The sequence below is a fragment of the Balaenoptera physalus genome (assembly GCF_965194825.1).
Source record: "Balaenoptera physalus genome assembly, chromosome: 8".
Lineage (NCBI taxonomy): Eukaryota > Metazoa > Chordata > Mammalia > Artiodactyla > Balaenopteridae > Balaenoptera > Balaenoptera physalus.
The window spans coordinates 20,176,144-20,194,655 of NC_138887.1; the positions used below are offsets into that span (position 1 = coordinate 20,176,144).

Genomic DNA, 18,512 nt, shown 5'->3' on the forward strand with positions numbered 1-18,512 from the left:
ATAGATTTTTAGTTTGTGGTTACCATGAGATTTACATCTAGCAATCTATATATGCACGATTGTTTGAAGTTGCTGATCTCTTAATTTCCAATGCATTTTAACAACGCAGAATTTGTACTCTCCTACCCTCATGATTACTATTTTTGATATCATTTTTTACATATAATTGTCTTGTGTATCCCTTAACTACTTATTGTGGATATAGACAATTTTACTACTTTTGTCTTTCAACCTTCCTACTAGCTTTGTGCATGAATGATTTCCTACCTTTACTATATGTTTGCCTTTACAAATGAGCTTTCTCCTTTCATGATTTTCATGTTTCTTGTGTCCTTTTTTGCTTAGAGAAGTTCCTTTAACATTTCTTTAAAGCTGATTTGGTGATGCTGAACTCTTTTGGCTTTTGCTTCTCTGTAAAGCTTTTGATCTCTCCATCAAATCTGAATGAGAGCCTTGCAGAGTATTCTTGGTTTTTCCCTTTCATCACTTTAAATATATCATGCCATGCCCCTCTGGCCTGAAGAGTTTCTGTTGAAAAGTCAGGTGATAGCCTTATGGGAGTTCCCTTTTATGTAACATGTTGCTTTTCCCTTGCTGCTTTTAATATTCTCTTTTATCTTTAATTTTTGCCATTTTAATTACAATGTGTCTTGGTGTCTTCCTCTTTAGGTTAATCCTGTATGGCGCTCACTGAAAACTTAGGGAAGTTTTCAGCTATTATGTCTTCAATTATGTTCTCAGCCCCTTTATCTCTCTCTTCTCCTTCTGGGAATCCTATAATGCAAATATTAGTGAGCTTGATGTCCCAGAAGTCTCCTAAACTGTCCTCATTTCTTTTCATTTTTTTTTTCCTTCAGCATCACTGATTTCCACTACTCTGTCTTCCAGCTCACTAAACCATTCCCCTGTATCATTTAGTCTACTATTGATTCCCTCTAGTGTATTTTTCATTTCAGTTATTGTATTCTTCATCTCTGTTCGGTTGTTCTTTATATTTTCTAACTCTTTGTTAAAAACTTCTAACATCTCACTCTGTGCATCCATTTGTTTCCCAAGTTCTTTGATCATCTGTAAAATCACACCCCTGAACTCCTTCTTGGTTAGACTGCATATCTCCACTTCACTTAGTTCTTCTTCTGGGGTTTTATCTTAATCCTTTGTTTGGAATATGTTCCTCTGTTGCCTCATTTTGCCTAACTAGTTGTTTTTATTTTTATGTACCTGGTAGGTTGGTTATGTTTCCCAACCTTGAAGAAGTGACCTTTTGTGTTGCAGCAGCGCACTCTCCTCTCATCAACAGTTATACGCTCTAGGGGTTCCTCCTATGAGGGCTGTGTGGGTCTTTCTGTTTTGGCAGCTGACTATGTAGGTGGTCTGATAGGCTAGGTTGGCCCCTGGTCTGCTTGGTTGCCAGGTCCTGCCTTGTGCAGATGCTGCTGGCCACTGGTTGATGGTTGATGGCAGAACCCTGGGAGGCCCTGGGGCTAGTGCTGGGTTACTGCTGGGTGGAGTCAGGGTCCAGAAGATCCCAGGGCAAACAGGTATTATTTTAAGTCAATAAGTTTGTGGTAATTTGTTACAGAAGAAAACTAATAGCTAAGTACAAATTTTGAAAAGGCTGCCCCAAGACATCCCGATTTATTGTTTTCAACACTTATATGAACAGTGGTATTTGAGTTTTTGTAGTCACAGATCTATTAATCGTTGTTAAAATTTAGAAACATAACTCAAACCATTCTCAGTCCTGCAGTTTCAGGGACTGAAACCAGCTTTGGCTTCTAAAGCTTACAGTGCCTTTTGGAGCAACAGCCTTAATCCATTTTTCATGTTTGTTTGCTTGATTCAGGAGCCCTGAAACACAAAATTGCATAAAGTTATATCTTGATTGACAAGAGCAATATTTGACTACATAAATCCTAACACTACATCTCTAAAACTGAAAAACACTTTTGAACTGCAAAAATCTTAGTAAAGACAACCTGAGTTGGAAAAGAGTTGCAAATAGGTTACTTGGGCTTGTTCTCTCCTTTCTTTTCCTCAGAACAACTCTGAAAGGGAAACTACTCTGTTTTTTGTTTGTATTTTTTTTGTATGCAGGTTTTAAAAAGAGCTTTATTTAAGTACAATTGACAAAATAATACATGTATTTAAAGTATGTAATGTAATAAGTTTTTACATATGTAAAAGTCTGCAAAACCATCTCCTCAATCAAGATAATGAACATATCCATCACTACTAAAAGTTTCCTTGTGTCCCTTTGTAATCTTTCCCTCATGCCCCACCCTGCCTGTCACCTCTACACCCCCCCACCAATCCCTCGATAATTACTAATCTACTTTGTGTCACTATGGATTAGTTGCATTTTCTAAGATTTTAATAAATGGAGTCATACAAAATATACAATACGTAGTCTTTTAAAAAATATCTAGGTTCTTTCAGCATAATTATTATGAGGTTCATTCACATTGTAGCATGTATCAGGTGGTTTCCTCACACAGATGCTGATCCGTACTTTGCTGAACAGTCATGGGCACCCTGTGTACCTCCGTTTGCTCTGGAACTTTCTCTTGTTAACTCTAGCAGCCCTGGTCTCCTCCACTTGGTGAGTCTGTTGGGCTCTGCCTATGTTACCCATCCCCACCCTGCAGCCTGGAAACACTCTTAAGGTAATAGGCTATGGCAATCATTGAGCTCACCTGGTTTGTTTCCCATCTCTAGTCTTCTAGTTCTGTTTTTTCTTTCAATCAAGGTAGTTAAGATGCTACACCTCCTCTGGAGCTCCATTGCAATTCTGAACTTAAGAGACCAGTCAAATCTGAACTGAGGAATGTTGTGAATACACTGTCTCAATTCATCATATACATTTTCTTTGTTGAATCCAAGCACACAAATCAGGAAACAACTCTCTTCTCTAGGACAGTTTTCTCCTTTGTTAGTATCATATGATGTTCCCAGCTGCTGAAAAGGTGCTTTGTACCATTCAATCTTTGTGTCAAGTGCTTTTGTGATACAAATCCTCCTGTGAATTCTTGCCTCTCTCCTTTAATCTGAGCCATAATCTTGTCTATCTACATCTTCATTGGATCTTTTCCCAAAAGACAGAGTATTCAATGAGTTCCTCTAGAGGTTTTTTTCCTTCCACTTCTCTTGCTGTATTTTCAGTATCATCACAACCCCACTTCTCATTAAACTGCTTAAAATCTCTCTCATTCCAACTAGTAAATCCCTGTATTAGAAGCTTCTCTTTTCCCCCTAATCTTCATCATTAAGGGGTTCAACTTTATCAATTTTAATCTGTTCATCTTTTTGTGCCTGTACTACATTTAGCAAGTCAGGATTTCAAGGTATCTACACCCAACAGTTTTTGTATAGTACAGAATTTCTTTTTCTAGTAATTCAAATAAACGTAGAGGAAAGAACTGGTAATCCTGAATATTGGTTGTTCTATTATTTTTTTACACATTTTAATATCAATAGTAAAGCATCAACAATAGTAAGGGTTTCCCAAACATCTAAGATCTTTTACCTCCTCAAACATGAGTTTCTTGCTTACACAAAGAGAAGCCAAATCTACCCATTTCCTTCTGCAGCAGTAGAGACCATGCACAATACTACTGTTACTAACAAAATGAACACACAAATGATTTTAGCTTAGGGACAATACTCACAAGCAAGACAGTTTATAAAGTTCCATTTAAGTTGCTGGAAAATAGCTTTATCTTGTGAATAAGTAATTTACTGAAAGCTCTGTACTTTGGGTTAAATCTGTGGAGACTCTAATTCTTATTTGTAAAGTTTATAAATCCCTTCCTACAAAAATCTTGCAACAGAGATTGGAACTTGGGGCTGCAGAAACCTTGTTCCTTATTTAATCCCCTTTACCAATGAAAATCAGACAATATTTTTTTGACCAAGAAATGGAAAATGACTAACCTATCCCCATGTGCCTTGGCTTCCTTTAAGTGAGAGAAAAGCTTCTTCTCAGGACACGTTTTTAAACTCTAGCATTTGCTCTCAAGATCTGCCATGTCCAAATCTACTCAAGTATATAAATATCCAAGTTTGACTGATTGATTTCCAAATACCTGGTTGATAAGCATTACTCATTTTTTAACCCAAAATGCACCTGATCTAATCCAGCACTAGCCATGGACAAAGATAGGGCTCTAAGGAGTAATCGGCAGAATTTCTGTTCCTTGTTTAAAAATAGGCTTAAGCCTCTTGGCTAAGGTGAGCTTATTCCTGCCTCCCACTCCACCACTCCCCACTCCAAACCTTATAACAGACTTTGTTTACTTACATTCTGAGGGATAATTCTGGTGCTGCCTTATTAGGAACAGGTTAAATTTCAGTGCATCACAGTTGGAGGATTCCCTCTTTTACATTATAAACACTACTGACCACCCACTATGGGAAGCACCATGCTAAGTATTCTAGGGAGGTTCAAAACATGTAAAAAGACGTGGTAATGCCCTCAAAAAGCTTACCAGCTGGCTAGGAAAATAAATTATACACTTTTGAAAAAGCATTTAAATAACTACTCTGAAATCTTATTTTTAATGCACGTTTTTCATAAACAAAAGCTCTACACACACAATCCCGTATAACCAAATATTTTAATGTTGTCAACATTTTTTATCTGTTCTTCCCTTGATAAAAGTGCAACCCAGGACATCTTAACAACAAATTTTTACAAGCAAATATTTTTGAGCTAGTTATAATGCTGCCCATCATTATATTTTCTCTCAATTATGTGGAATAATGACAAAGTCAACAGTACACTAGGTTCTGAGCAAGTATGCAATTAATCAGTTTTGCCCAAGAAATATCCATTTATGTCTAATCCCATCCACTGTATTTTTCGCCTCAGATATTGTAGTTTTCATTTCTAGAAATTCAATTTTGGTCTTTTTTTATATCTTCCATGTCTTACTTAACTTTATTCCAACATGTGGAATTCAGTTATAATAACTATTGTATTTTTCTTCTCTGCTAATTCTAACATCTGTGTCTTTTCCGGAAAGGTTTCGATTGATATTCACTTCATTTTGGGTCATGATTTCTTGCCTCTTTGCATGTCTGATAGTCTTTGATTGGATGCCAGACAAGGCGAATTTTATTTTGTTGGGTGCCAGGTATTTCTGTATTTCTATAAATCTCAAGCTTTGTTCAGGGATGCTGTTAAGGTACTTGGCAACAATTTCAACTTTTCATTTCTTGCTTTTATGATTTGTTAGGCAGTTCTGGAGGAATGCGCAGTCTAGGGCTGTTTCCAACTACTAAGTGCTCTACCCAATGCTCCATGAGTTATGGTATTTTCCAGTCTGGCAGGTGGGATAGGCATTTTTCCTGGACTTGTGTAAGCATTAGGTTCTATTCCTTCTGGTACTTTATAAACTCTAGCTGTCGATCTCTGTGGACTCTCCTTATGGTTTCCCCAACTCAAGGAGTCTGCTGGGCTCTACATCAGTCCCTTCTCCATGTACTACAGCCTGAAGACTCTCTCGAGGGAGTAAGCAGGGACTCATTTTGCTTGTTTCCCAGCTCTTAGTGATCACTTTCTTTCACTGCCTGATGTACAGTATCTTAGAAACTGTTTTTTCATGTATTTTGTCTATTTAAAAATTTTTGTTGTTGTTGGCTTAAGTAGAAGGGTAAGTCAGTCCTTTTTATTCTACTTCTAGCCTAGAAGCCCTCACTGTTTCTTTCTTTCTCTCTTTCTCACTCTTCCCATCTTTTTTCCCCTCCCTACATCATGCTCTCTGTAATTTCTTGTTGGGAAATAATTAAAGACTCAAAAGAAGTTGTAAAAATAGTACAAAGAGGTCCTGTGCACCCATTACCCAGTTTCTCCAATGTTGACACCTTATAATAACCATTGTGCATTACCAAAAATAGGTATTGTTTGGCATACAATTAATTAGACTACAGAGCTTACTCAGACTTCACCATTTTTTACATGCACTCACTCTTTTACACGTTTTTGTGTATACTTTTATGAGATTTTATCACATGTATAGATTCATATAACCATCATTATAATCAAGATACAGAATTGTTTTATCATCACAACGAAAGTTCTATGTGATATCTCTTTATAGTTTTATCTTCCCTCTCCTTTCTTAACTTTTTGCAACAACTTGTCTGTTCTCCATATCCATAATACTGTCACTTCAAGAATGTTAGATAAATGTAATCATACAGTATGCAATATTTTGAGACTGGCCATTTTCACTCAGCATAATGCCCTTAAGTTCTATCCAAGTTGTGTGTATTAATAGACTGTTCTTTTTCACTGTTGAATAGTACTCCACTGTATGGACATACCACGGTTTGTGTGACCATTTACTGGTAGAAGTATATTTTAGTCATTTCCAGTTTTGGGCTATTATAAATAAAGCTATGAATACTTGTGTACAGGTTTTTATGTGAATACTAAGTTTCATTTCTCCAAGATAAATGCCCAGGAAAGTAATTGTTGGGTCATATGGTACTTTCTGTTTTAACAAAATGCCAGGCTGAATTCAGGAGTGGTTGTATTATTTTACATGCCCAATACCAATGCAGGAGAGATCCAATCTCTCCACATCCTTGCCAGCATTTGATATTATCAGTATTTCTTATTTTAGCCATTCTAATAGGTATGTAGTAGCATCTCATTCTGGTTCTAATTTGTACCATACCAATGGCTAGTGATGTTGAACAAGTTTTTGTGTTTTTACTTGCCATCTTATATCTTCTATGGCTGTACTGTTTCTTAAATTTTACATGATTACACTTTTAGGTGCACAAATCTTTTTTTCTTCATTACTGGGGGAAGAATTTCATCAGGGTAAGATTTGGCTGTGGTTCAGTATTTCATGTATGACCAAAATAAACATGAAAACAAAAATTAAAAAAAAAGACAAACCCTGGGCATTACAAACAGAATTCACACGCTCTAAGACTGGGGCCTGTACTTTGATCTCTAGTCTAGGGGTCAGCACACTGGCCCACAGGCCAAATCTAGCCTGACGCCTGTTTTTATGGCCTAAGAGCTAAGAATGACTTCTACGCTTTTAAAGGGTTATAAAAAACAAAACAAAAGAGAATAAACAACAGAAACCATATGTAGCCTGCAAAGTCTAACATTTACAATCTGTCCTTAACAGATAAAGTTTGCAGGTGAATGGAAACAAAATCTGATCTTCCTTTCTTTGGAAACCTTAACAAACAAAGCTGATGCCTACCTATAACACTCTCCCAGGATCTTACACTTCAACAAAATGGAGAAACAAAAACACCATAAAAGCACAAACGATCTGAAGGCAGTTCCTACATTAACTCCCCGTCAAAGTATTTTTAAGCAGACAGCCATAAACCTACAGCACTCTTCATTCTGTTAACAAATTTCTTCCATGTCATCTGGAAGCACACCTACATGGCTGACAAATCCATATGCTATAAACTTGGAGAAAACCAAAACTTAAGTGTGTTCTAAAAAAAAGTTATTTCTATGAGTCAAATCAAAAGACTAGATTTTTTCGCCTGTTTGGAGAGAAAATACTGTCTCTAGCTCTTAAAAGTGGCATCCTATGGGCTTGGTCCCATTTCAACATCTTTTCCAACCAATGAACCCGTTTTCCATTATAAATCACAATACCATTAAATGTATTACTCTCCAGCCTACAAACAAGCCGAGAACTCTCTTCTGACTTGGTACTTTATTTTGATACCAAATGAACTTATTTTTATTATGCTGTACATTTCTAGTTTGACTAAAATAAAGTGAACCCAGTAATACCACCTTCCCTACCATGCAGACAATGACAAACAACAATCATTTGGCTGACAACATACTTTATCTCTCATACTCTCTAATCATCTAAATTGGGGCGTTTTTAAGACCAAAAGACTTTGTACCACATGCATTTTTGGTCTTAAAAATGGCTTAATAAACAATGGTGAGGTTTCATATCTAAGTTGATGAACCCAGTCTAAAACTTAACAGAGAAGTCAACTTATTCCCAGAAATATCTTATCTAAGGTATTCACCACCTATCCAATTTGCCATATATGGGTAGAGCACGAAACTTAGAATCAAGGATCTCATAAGCATTACAGAATGCATCCCAAAGAATACACACTGTGCACAACTCTTTAGTAGGTAAATGTTTTACCTTAAGAGAGTTCCAGGCTTTCTTTTGACCTCAGAATAGCACATATTTGTAAATCACTTTAAGAAATATACAACACACAGTGACAACTAACTGATGAACAATCATCGACAGGAAGACACTGGAACTCACCAAAAAAGATACCCCACATCCAAAGACAAAGGAGAAGCCACAGTGAGATGGTAGGAGGGGCGCAATCACAATAAAACCAAATCCCATAACTGCTGGGTGGGTGACTCACAAACTGGAGAACACTTATACCACAGAAGTCCACCCACTGGAGTGAAGGTTCTGAGCTCCACGTCAGGCTTCCCAACCTGGAGGTCTGGCAATGGGAGGAGGAATTCCTAGAGAATCAGACTTTGAAGGCTAGCGGGATTTGACTGCAGGAGTTCGAAAGGACTGGGGGAAACAGAGATTCCACTCTTGGAGGGCACACACAAAGTAGTGTGTGCATCGGGACCCAGGGGAAGGAGCAGTGACCCCAAGGGAGACTGAACCAGACCTACCTGTTAGTGTTGAAGGGTCTCCTGCAGAGGCAGGGGGTGGCTGTGTCTCACCGTGAGGACAAGGACACTGGCGGCAGAAATTCTGGGAAGTACTCCTTGGCATGAGCCCTCCCAGAGTTCACCATTAGCCCCACCAAAGAGCCCGGGTAGGCTCCAGTGTTGGGTCGCCTCAGGCCAAACAACCAACAGGGAGGGAACCCAGCCCCACCCATCAGCAGACAAGCGGATTAAAGTTTTACTGAGCTCTACCCACCACCAGTCCCTCCCATCAGGAAACTTGCACAAGCCTCTTAGATAGCCTCATCCACCAGAGGGCAGAGAGCAGAAGCAAGAAGAACTACAATCCTGCAGCCTGTGGAACAAAAAACACATTCACAGAAAGATAGACAAGATGAAAAGGCAGAGGGCTATGTCAGATGAAGGAACAAGATAAAACCCGAGCAACTAAATGAAGTGGAGATAGGCAACCTTCCAGAAAAAGAATTCAGAATAATGATAGTGAAGATGATCCAGGACCTGGGAAAAAACATGGAGGCAAAGATCGAGAAGATGAAAGAAATGTTTAACAAAGACCTAGAAGAATTAAAGAAAAAATAAACAGAGATGAACAATACAATAACTGAAATGAAAACTACACTAGAAGGAATCAATAGCAGAATAACTGAAGCAGAAGAATGGATAAGTGACCGGGAAAACAGAATGGTGGAATTCACTGCTGCAGAACAGAATAAAGAAAAAAGAATGAAAAGAAATGAAGACAGCCTAAGAGACCTCTGGGACAACATTAAACACAAAAACATTTGGATTATAGGGGTCCCAGAAGGAGAAGAGAGAAAGGGCCCGAGAAAATATTTGAAGAGATTATAGTCGAAAACTTCCCTAACATGGGAAACGAAATAGCCACTGACGTCCAGGAAGCGCAGAGAGTCTCATACGGGATAAACCCAAGGAGAAACATGCCGAGACACATAGCAATCAAACTGGCAAAAATTAAAGACAAAAATTATTGAAAGGAGCAAGGGAAATAATGACAAATAACAAACAAAGGAACTTCCATAAGGTTAACAGTTGATTTCTCAGCAGAAATTCTATAAGCCAGAAGGCAGTGGCATGATATACTTAAAGGGATGAAAGGGAAAAACCTACAACCAAGATTACTCTACCCAGCAAGGATCTCATTCAGATTCAATGGAGAAATCAAAAGCTTTACAGGCAAGCAAAAGCTAAGAGAATTCAGCACCACCAAACCAGCTCTACAACAAATGCTAAAGGAACTTCTCTAAGTGGGAAACACAAGAGAAGAAAAGGACCTACAAAAAAAAACCCCAAACAATTAAGAAAATGGTCATAGGAACATACATATCGATAAGTACCTTAAACGTGAATGGATTAAATGCTCCAACCAAAAGATACAGGCTTGCAGAATGGATACAAAAACAAGACCCATATATATGCTGTCTACAGAGACCCACTTCAGACCTAGGGACACATACAGACTGAAAGTGAGGGGATGGAAAAAGCTATTTCATGCAAATGGAAATCAAAAGAAAGCTGGAGTACAATTCTCATAGCAGATAAAATAGACTTTAAAATAAAGAATGTTACAATAGACAAGGAAGGACACTATATAATGATCAAGGGATCAATCCAAGAAGAAGATATAACAATTATAAACAACAGATTAAACTTTCTTCTCAAGTGAGCACGGAACATTCTCCAGGATAGATCACATCTTGGGTCACAAATCAAGCCTCAGTAAATTTAAGAAAATTGAAATCATATCAAGCATCTCTTCTGACAACAACGCTATGAGACTAGAGATCAATTACAGGGAAAAAAATGTAAAAAACACAAACATGTGGAGGCTAGACAATACATTACTAAATAACCAAGAGATCACAGAAGAAATCAAAGAGAAAATCAAAAAATACCTAGAGACAAATGACAATGAAAACACGACGATCCAAAACCTATGGGATGCAGCAAAAGCAGTTCTAAGAGGGAAGTTTATAGCAATACAAGCCTACCTCAAGAAACAAAAAACATCTCAAATAAACAATTTAACCTTACACCTAAAAGAACTAGAGAAAGAAGAACAAAGAAAACCCAAAATTGGTGGAAGGAAAGAAATCATAAAGATCAGAGCAGAAATAAATGAAATAGAAACAGAGAAAACAATAGCAAACCTCAATAAAACTAATAAAAGCTGGTTCTTTGAGAAGATAAACAAAATTGGTAAACCATTAGCCATACTCATCAAGAAAACGAGAGGACTCAAATCCATAAAATTAGAAATGAAAAAGGAGAAGTTACGACAGACACCACAGAAATGCAAAGCATCTTAAGAGATTACTACAAGCAACTCTATGCCAATAAAATGGACAACCTGGAAGAAATGGACAAATTCTTACTAAGGTATAACCTTCCAAGACTGACCCAGGAAGAAATAGAATATATGAACAGACCAATCACAAGTAATGAAATTGAAACTGTGATTAATAATCTTCCAACAAACAAAAGTTCAGGACCAGATGGCTTCACAGGTGAATTCTAACAAACATTAGAGAAGAGCTAACACCTATCCTTCTCAAACTCTTCCAATAAATTGCAGAGGAAGGAACACTCCCAAACTCATTCTATGAGGCCACCATCACCCTGATACCAAAACCAGACAAAGATACTACAAAAAAAGAAAATTACAGGCCAATATCACTCGTGAATATAGATGCAAAAACCCCCAACAAAATACTAACAGAATCCAACAACACATTAAAAGGATCATATACCATGACCAAGTGGCATATATCCCAGGGATGCAAGGATTCTTCAATATACGCAAATCAATCAGTGTGATACACCATAATAACAAAGTGAAGAAGAAAAACCATATGATCATCTCAATAGATGCAGAAAAAGCTTTGACAAAATTCAACACCCATTTATGATAAAAACTCTCCAGGAAGTGGGCATAGAGGGAACTTACCTCAACATAATAAAGGCCATATACGACAAACCCACAGCAAACATCATTCTCAATGGTGAAAAACTGAAAGCATTTCCTCTAAGATCAGGAACAAGACAAGGATGTCCACTCTCACCACTATTATTCAACATAGTTTTGGAAGTCTTAGCCATGGCAATCAGAGAAGAAAAAGGAATAAAAGGAATACAAATTGGAAAAGAAGAAGTAAAACTGCCACTGTTTGCAGATGACATGATACTATACATAGAGAATCCTAAAGATGCCACCAGAAAACTACCAGAGCTAATCAATGAATTTGGTAAAGTTGCAGGATACAAAATTAATGCACAGAAATCTCTTGCACTCCTATACATTAATGATGAAAAATCTGAAAGAGAAATTAAGGAAACACTCCCATTTACCATTCCAACAAAAAGAATAAAATACCTAGGAATAAGTCTACCTAGGGAGACAAATGACCTGTATGCAGAAAACTGTAAGACACTGATGATAGAAATTAAAGATGATACAAACAGATGGAGAGATATACCATGTTCTTGGATTGGAAGAATCAATATTGTGAAAATGACTATACTACCCAAAGCAATCTACAGATTCAATGCAATCCCTATCAAATGATCAATGGCATTTTTTACGGTACTAGAACAAAAAATCTTAAAATTTGTACAGAGACACAAAAGACCCCGAATAGCCAAAGCAGTCTTGAGGGAAGAAAATGGAGCTGGAGGAATCAGACTCCCTGACTTCAAACTGTACTACAAAGCTACAGTAATCAAGACAATATGGTACTGGCACAAAAACAGAAACATAGATCAATGGAACAAGATAGAAAGCCCAGAGATAAACTCACGCACCTATGGTCAACTAATCTATGACAAAGGAGGCAAGGATATACAATGGAGAAAAGACAGTCTCTTCAGTAAGTGGTGCTGGGGAAACTGGACAGCTACATGTAAAAGAATGAAATTAGAACCCTCCCTAACACCATACACAAAAAGAAACTCAAAATGGATTAGAGACCTAAATGTAAGACCGAACACTATAAAACTCTTAGAGGAAAACACAGGAAGAACACTCTCTGACATAAATCCGAGCAAAATCTTTTTTGATCCACCTCCTAGAGTAATGGAAATAAAAACAAAAATAAACAAATGGGACCTAATGAAACTTAAAAGCTTTTGCACAGCAAAGGAAACTACAAAGAAGATGAAAAGACAACCCTCAGAATGGGAGAAAATATTTGCAAATGAATCAACGGACAAAGGATTAATCTCCAAAATATATAAACAGCTCATGCAGCTCAATATTAAAAAAACAAACAACCCAGTCCAAAAATGGGCAGAAGACCTAAGTGGACATTTCTCCAAAGAAGACATACAGATGGCCAAGAGGCACATGAAAAGCTGCTCAACATCACTAATTATTAGAGAAATGCAAATCAAAACTACAATGAGGTATCACCTCACACCAGTTAGTATGGGCATCATCAGAAAATCTACAAACAACAAATTCTGGAGAGGGTGTGGAGAAAAGGGAACCCTCTTGCACTGTTGGTGGGAATCTAAATTGATACAGCCACTATGGATAACAGTATGGAGGTTCCTTAAAACATTAAAAATAGAATTACCATATGACCCAGCCATCCCACTACTGGGCATATACCCAGAGAAAACCATAATTCAAAAAGATACATGCACCCCATTGTTCATTGCAGGACTATTTACAATAGCCAGGTCATGGAAGCAACCTCTATGCCCATCGATAGGCGAATGGATAAAGAAGATGTGGCACATATATACAATGGAATATTACTCAGCCATAAAAAGGAACGAAATTGGGTCATTTGTAGAGACCTGGATGAACCTATAGACTGTCACACAGAGTGAAGTAAGTCAGAAAGAGAAAAACAAGTATCGTATATTAATGTATATATGTGGAACCTAGAAAAATGGTATAGATGAACGGTTTGCAGGGCAGAAACTGAGACACAGATGTAGAGAACAAACGTATGGACACCAAGGGGGGAAAGTGGCGGGGGCGGTGGTGGTGGTGTGATGAACTGGGCGATTGGGATTGACATGTATACACTGATGTGTATAAAATTGATGACTAATAAGAGCCTGCTGTATAAAAACATAAATAAAATAAAATTCAAAAATTCAAAAAAAAATTATACAACACAGTTATTTATCAGTGATGGCAACAACAAGGGAAAGCATGGAGCAGGAAATTAAATAAAATTACAGGGCTGACACATCAAACCCTGTGGGAAGCCTGAGCCCCAGGAACTAAAGTTTATTGGCATGGTTTCTTGCAGAAATCATGCTACAGATACAATCCAGACCTCTTAGCAGTAAGAGTATTTCTGTTTCTATGCCTCATAGGCTCTGTAAGGAAGGCCCAAAAGAGCTGATCTCAGCTACCTATAATAACAACTCACATATAAAGTTGCTCATTACTTCCAAACTTGGGTTTCAGATTGGAAATTTCCATAGAAAAAGCAATCTGCTTTAATTTTCTAGACCTCAAATTATTCCATTCACTTGATAAATAAGGTCTGTGGCCTTTTGGGCACCAGTTTTGGAATCAAAACGAAGCATAAAAGTTTCTCTAAACCCGATAACTTGTTCATACAGCTCTCTCCACAGGAGACTGTTGTCTTTACCTGAAGTCTCTCTGTACTATTACTTTAATGGATTTAATCTAATATCAGAGACAACCTACAGATCCACCTGGGGCCCAACCTCACTGTATATCATGTGCTACTCTCCAAAAGAAATCTGCTGATCAGTACCTAGATTCTTGGACTGTGGGCAGGAAATAAACTTTGCTCTAAAATTTGGTCCTTCCCGGTTTAGGAAATAGGGGCTAGAGTATAAGATATAGCAACAAATAACAGAAAAATAATTAAATGGCCTAAGGAGCTTCATAATAACCAATGAGGTAAGCTGCATCTTCCTCATAGCATCCATTTACAAGCATAATTTAAAATTTTATAAATTTTTTATATAATAAAAATTTATAAAGAGTAAAACAAAAAATTTATTGCTAAGAAATGCTTATCTGACCCTTTAGCAATGAATAATCTTTTTGCTGGTGGAGGGTCTTGCTTCCGTGTTGATGGCTGCTGACTGATTAGGCTGGTGGCTGCTGAAGGCTGGAGTTGATACGGCCATTTCCTAAAATAAGACAACGAAGTTTGCTGTATTGACTGACTCTTCCTTTCATTGTTTCTCTGTAGCATGCAATACTGTTTGATAGCATTTTACCCACAGTAGAACTTCTTTCAAAATTGGAGTCAATCCTCTCAAATCTTGCTGCTGCTTTATCAACTAAATTTGTGTAATATTCTAAATCCTTTGTTATAATTTCAATAATCTGCTAGCATCTTCACCGAGACTAGATTCCATCTCAAGAAACCACTTTCTTTGCTCATCCATAAGAAGTAATTCTTCATCCATTAAAGTTTCATCATGAAATTGCAGCAATTCAGTCACATCTTCCAGCTCCACTTAAAATTCTAGCTCTCTTGCTATTTCCACCCCATCTGCAGTTACTTCCTCCACTGAAGTCTTTTTTTTTTTTTTTTTGCAAAGAGCATTAACTTTATTTTGACTTTCGTTTCCTTACAGTATTATTTCAGCTACAATTTCCAGAATAATGTTAAATAGTAGAGCCTTTATTATTTTAATGTAGTAACTTCTTTAAAGAGAACAGCATTATAATTTCATTTTTTAAAATTTGTTTATTATTTCTTTATTTTTTGGCTGCGTAGGGTCTTCGCTGCTGCACGCGGGCTTTCCCTAGCTGCAGCGAGCGGGGGCTACTCTTCATTTCGGTGCGCGGGCTTCTCATTGCGGTGATTTCCCTTGTTTCGGAGTACAGGCTCTAGGCGCGTGGGCTTCAGTAGCTGCAGCATGCGGGCTCAGTAGTTGTGGCTTGCGGGCTCTTGAGTGCAGGCTCAATAGTTGTGGCGCACGGGCTTAGTTGCTCCGCCGCACATGGGATCTTCCCGGACCAGGGCTCGAACCCGTGTCCCCTGCATTGGCAGGCGGATTCTTAACCACTGTGCCACCAGGGAAGTCCCGCCCAGCAGCGGCAGCAGCAGGACGCTGAGCAGGGGCAGCCAGCGAGGGCTGCTCGGAGTTCCGCGCGCGGCTCCCATCCCGGCGGGCCCGGGGAAGGGGGCGGGCGGGCGCACGTCGGGCTCGCGGTCAGCGCTCCCCGGCGGGCCCAGGAGGCCGAGCGCACTGGAGCGCGGGTGCCGCTGCAGCAGCCGCAGCCAGTCAGAGCCCCTCCACTAAAGTCTTGAACCTTTCAAAGTCATCCATGAGGGTTGGACTCAACTTCTTCCAAATTCTTGTTAATGTTGCTATTTTGACCTCTTCCCATAATCACAAATGTTCTAGTGGCATCTAGAATGGTGAATCCTTTCCAGAAGGTTTTCAGCTCACTTTGCTCAGATCCATCAGAGGAATCACTATCTATGGCAGCTAGAGCCTTACAAAATGTATTTCTTAAATAATAAGACTTGAAAGTCGAATTTACTCCAGATCTGTGGGCTGCAGGATGGATGCTGTGTTAGCAGGCATGAAAACAACATTAGTATCATTGTACGTCTCCATCAGAGCTCTTGGGTGGCTAGCTGCATTGTCAATGCACAGTAATATTTTGAAAGGAATCTTCTTTTTAAATTTAATTTTATTTATTTTATTTTTTAAAATATTTATTATTTATGTATTTATTTATTTATTTTTGGCTGTGTTGGGTCTTCGTTTCTGTGTGAGGGCCCCCTCCAGTTGTGGCCAGCGGGGGCCACTCTTCATCGCGGTGCACGGGCCTCTCACTATCGTGGCCTCTCTTGTTGCGGAGCACGGGCTCCAGACGCGCAGGCTCAGTAGTTGTGGCTCACGGGCCTAGTTGCTCCGTGGCATGTGGGATCTTCCCAGACCAGGGCTCGAACCCGTGTCTCCTGCATTGGCAGGCAGATTCTCAACCAGAGCCACCAGGGAAGCCCCAGGTATCTTTTTTTTTTTTTTCCTGAGCAGTAGGTAGCAAAAGTGGGCTTAAAATATTCACTAAACCATGTTGTAAACGGATGTGCTGTCACCCAGGCTTTGTTGTTCCATTTACAGAGCACAGGCAGAGTAGATTGAGCGTAATTCTGAAGGCGTGTAGGATTTTTGGTATGGTAAATGAACACTGGCTTCAACTTTAAGTCACCAGCTGCATTAGCCCCTAAGCAGAGAGTCATTCAGTCCTTTGAAGCTGTGAAGCCAGGCACTGACTTCTCTTCTCTAGCTATGAAAGGCCTAGATGGAATTTTCTTCCAATATAAGGCTGTTTCTTCTACATTGAAAATCTGTTGTTTAGTGAAGTCACATTCATTAATTACCTTAGCCAAATCTTCTGGATAACCTGCTGCAGCTTATACATCAGCACTTGCTGCTTTCACCTTGCACTTTTATGATATGGAGACAGCTTCTTTCCTTAAACCTCCTTAAACCAAACTCTGCTAGCTTCAAACTTTTCTTCTGCAGCTTCCTCATCCCTCTCAGCCTTTATTGAATTGGAGAGAGTTAGGACCTTGCTCTGGATTAGGTTTTGGCTTAAAGGAAAGGTGTGGCTGGCTTGATCTTCTATCCAAACCACTAAAATTTTCTCCAGATCAGCAATAAGGCTGTTTCGCTTTCTTATCATTCATGTGTTCACTGGAGTAGCACTTCCAATTTCCTTTAAGAACTTTTCCTTTGCATTCACAACTTGGCTACCTGGATGAGGCCTAACTCTCATCCTATCTTGGCTTCAATATGCCTTCCTCATTAAGCTTAATCACTTCTAGCTTTTGATTTAAAGTGAGATGTGCAACTCTTCCCTTCACTTGATGACTTAGAGGCCATGGTAGGGTTATTCACTGGCCTATTTCAATATTTTTGTGTCTCAGGGAATAGGGAGGTCTGAGGAGAGGGAGAGAAACAGGGGACCAGCCAATCAGTAGAGCAGTCAGAAGACATAGAACATTTATCAATTAAGTTTGATGTCTTATACGGGCGACATCGTTCATGGTGCCCCAAAATAACTGCAAGAGTAACATCAAAGACCACTGACCACATATCAACAAAACAAATATAATAATAATTTTAAAAGTTTGAAATACTGTGAGAATTACCAAAACGAAATACAGAGATGCAAAGTGAGCAAATGCTCTTGGAAAAATGGCACCAATAAATAAGCTCCATGCACAGTTGTCACAAAACTTCAATCTGTGAAAAACACAAATTGTATCTGTGAACTGCAATAAAGCAAAGTACAATAAAATGAGGTATACCTATATCAATTTTTTCCATCAAAATTTATCCAAGGCTTATTTATTCATTTGTTTAGTTTAAAATAGATCACTGTGGAGTCCAGGCCACTGAACTCTTTCTCCTGAATTACTACAGTAACCTGCTAATTAAAATTAACTTTTCCTTCATCCACCATTGTCCTTTCCAATTCTTCCCCACTCAACATTCAGTGATCTTCCTAATACACAGATCTGATTATATGAACCCCAGATTAAAACCTTTCAGTGCCTTTGCAAAGCACTGAGTATGAAAGCCAAATCTGCCCTATATGATCTGATCCCTTTCGAACTCTCCAGCCTCCTTTTATGCCACTGTGCCCCTTACTCGCTACACTCTAGCTATATTGGACTTGTCTCACTTCCTCAAACTCACAATGCTAGTATAATTTAGATGTGCCACCTCCATGCTCTCACAGTACCACGTACATACCTTTATTGTAACATTTATTGTATTGTATTCACTGGTTTGTTTGTCTTGCTTCACTAGGATGTAACCTCCTCAGATGGCAGAGAGACCA

General features: G+C 38.6%; 1 protein-coding gene across 1 annotated transcript in view; it reads right to left on the bottom strand.

Moving 5' to 3' along the window:
* Nucleotides 1-1,601: 1,601 nt before the first annotated feature.
* FAM185A (family with sequence similarity 185 member A) overlaps nucleotides 1,602-18,512 on the bottom strand; it is a 72,198-nt gene continuing 55,287 nt past the window's right edge. Inside the window, exon 8 of the mRNA XM_082473673.1 lies at nucleotides 1,602-1,851. Within this exon, the coding sequence (XP_082329799.1) occupies nucleotides 1,739-1,851 (113 nt within the window). The 3' untranslated portion in view covers nucleotides 1,602-1,738. The remainder of the gene's footprint in view (nucleotides 1,852-18,512) is intronic.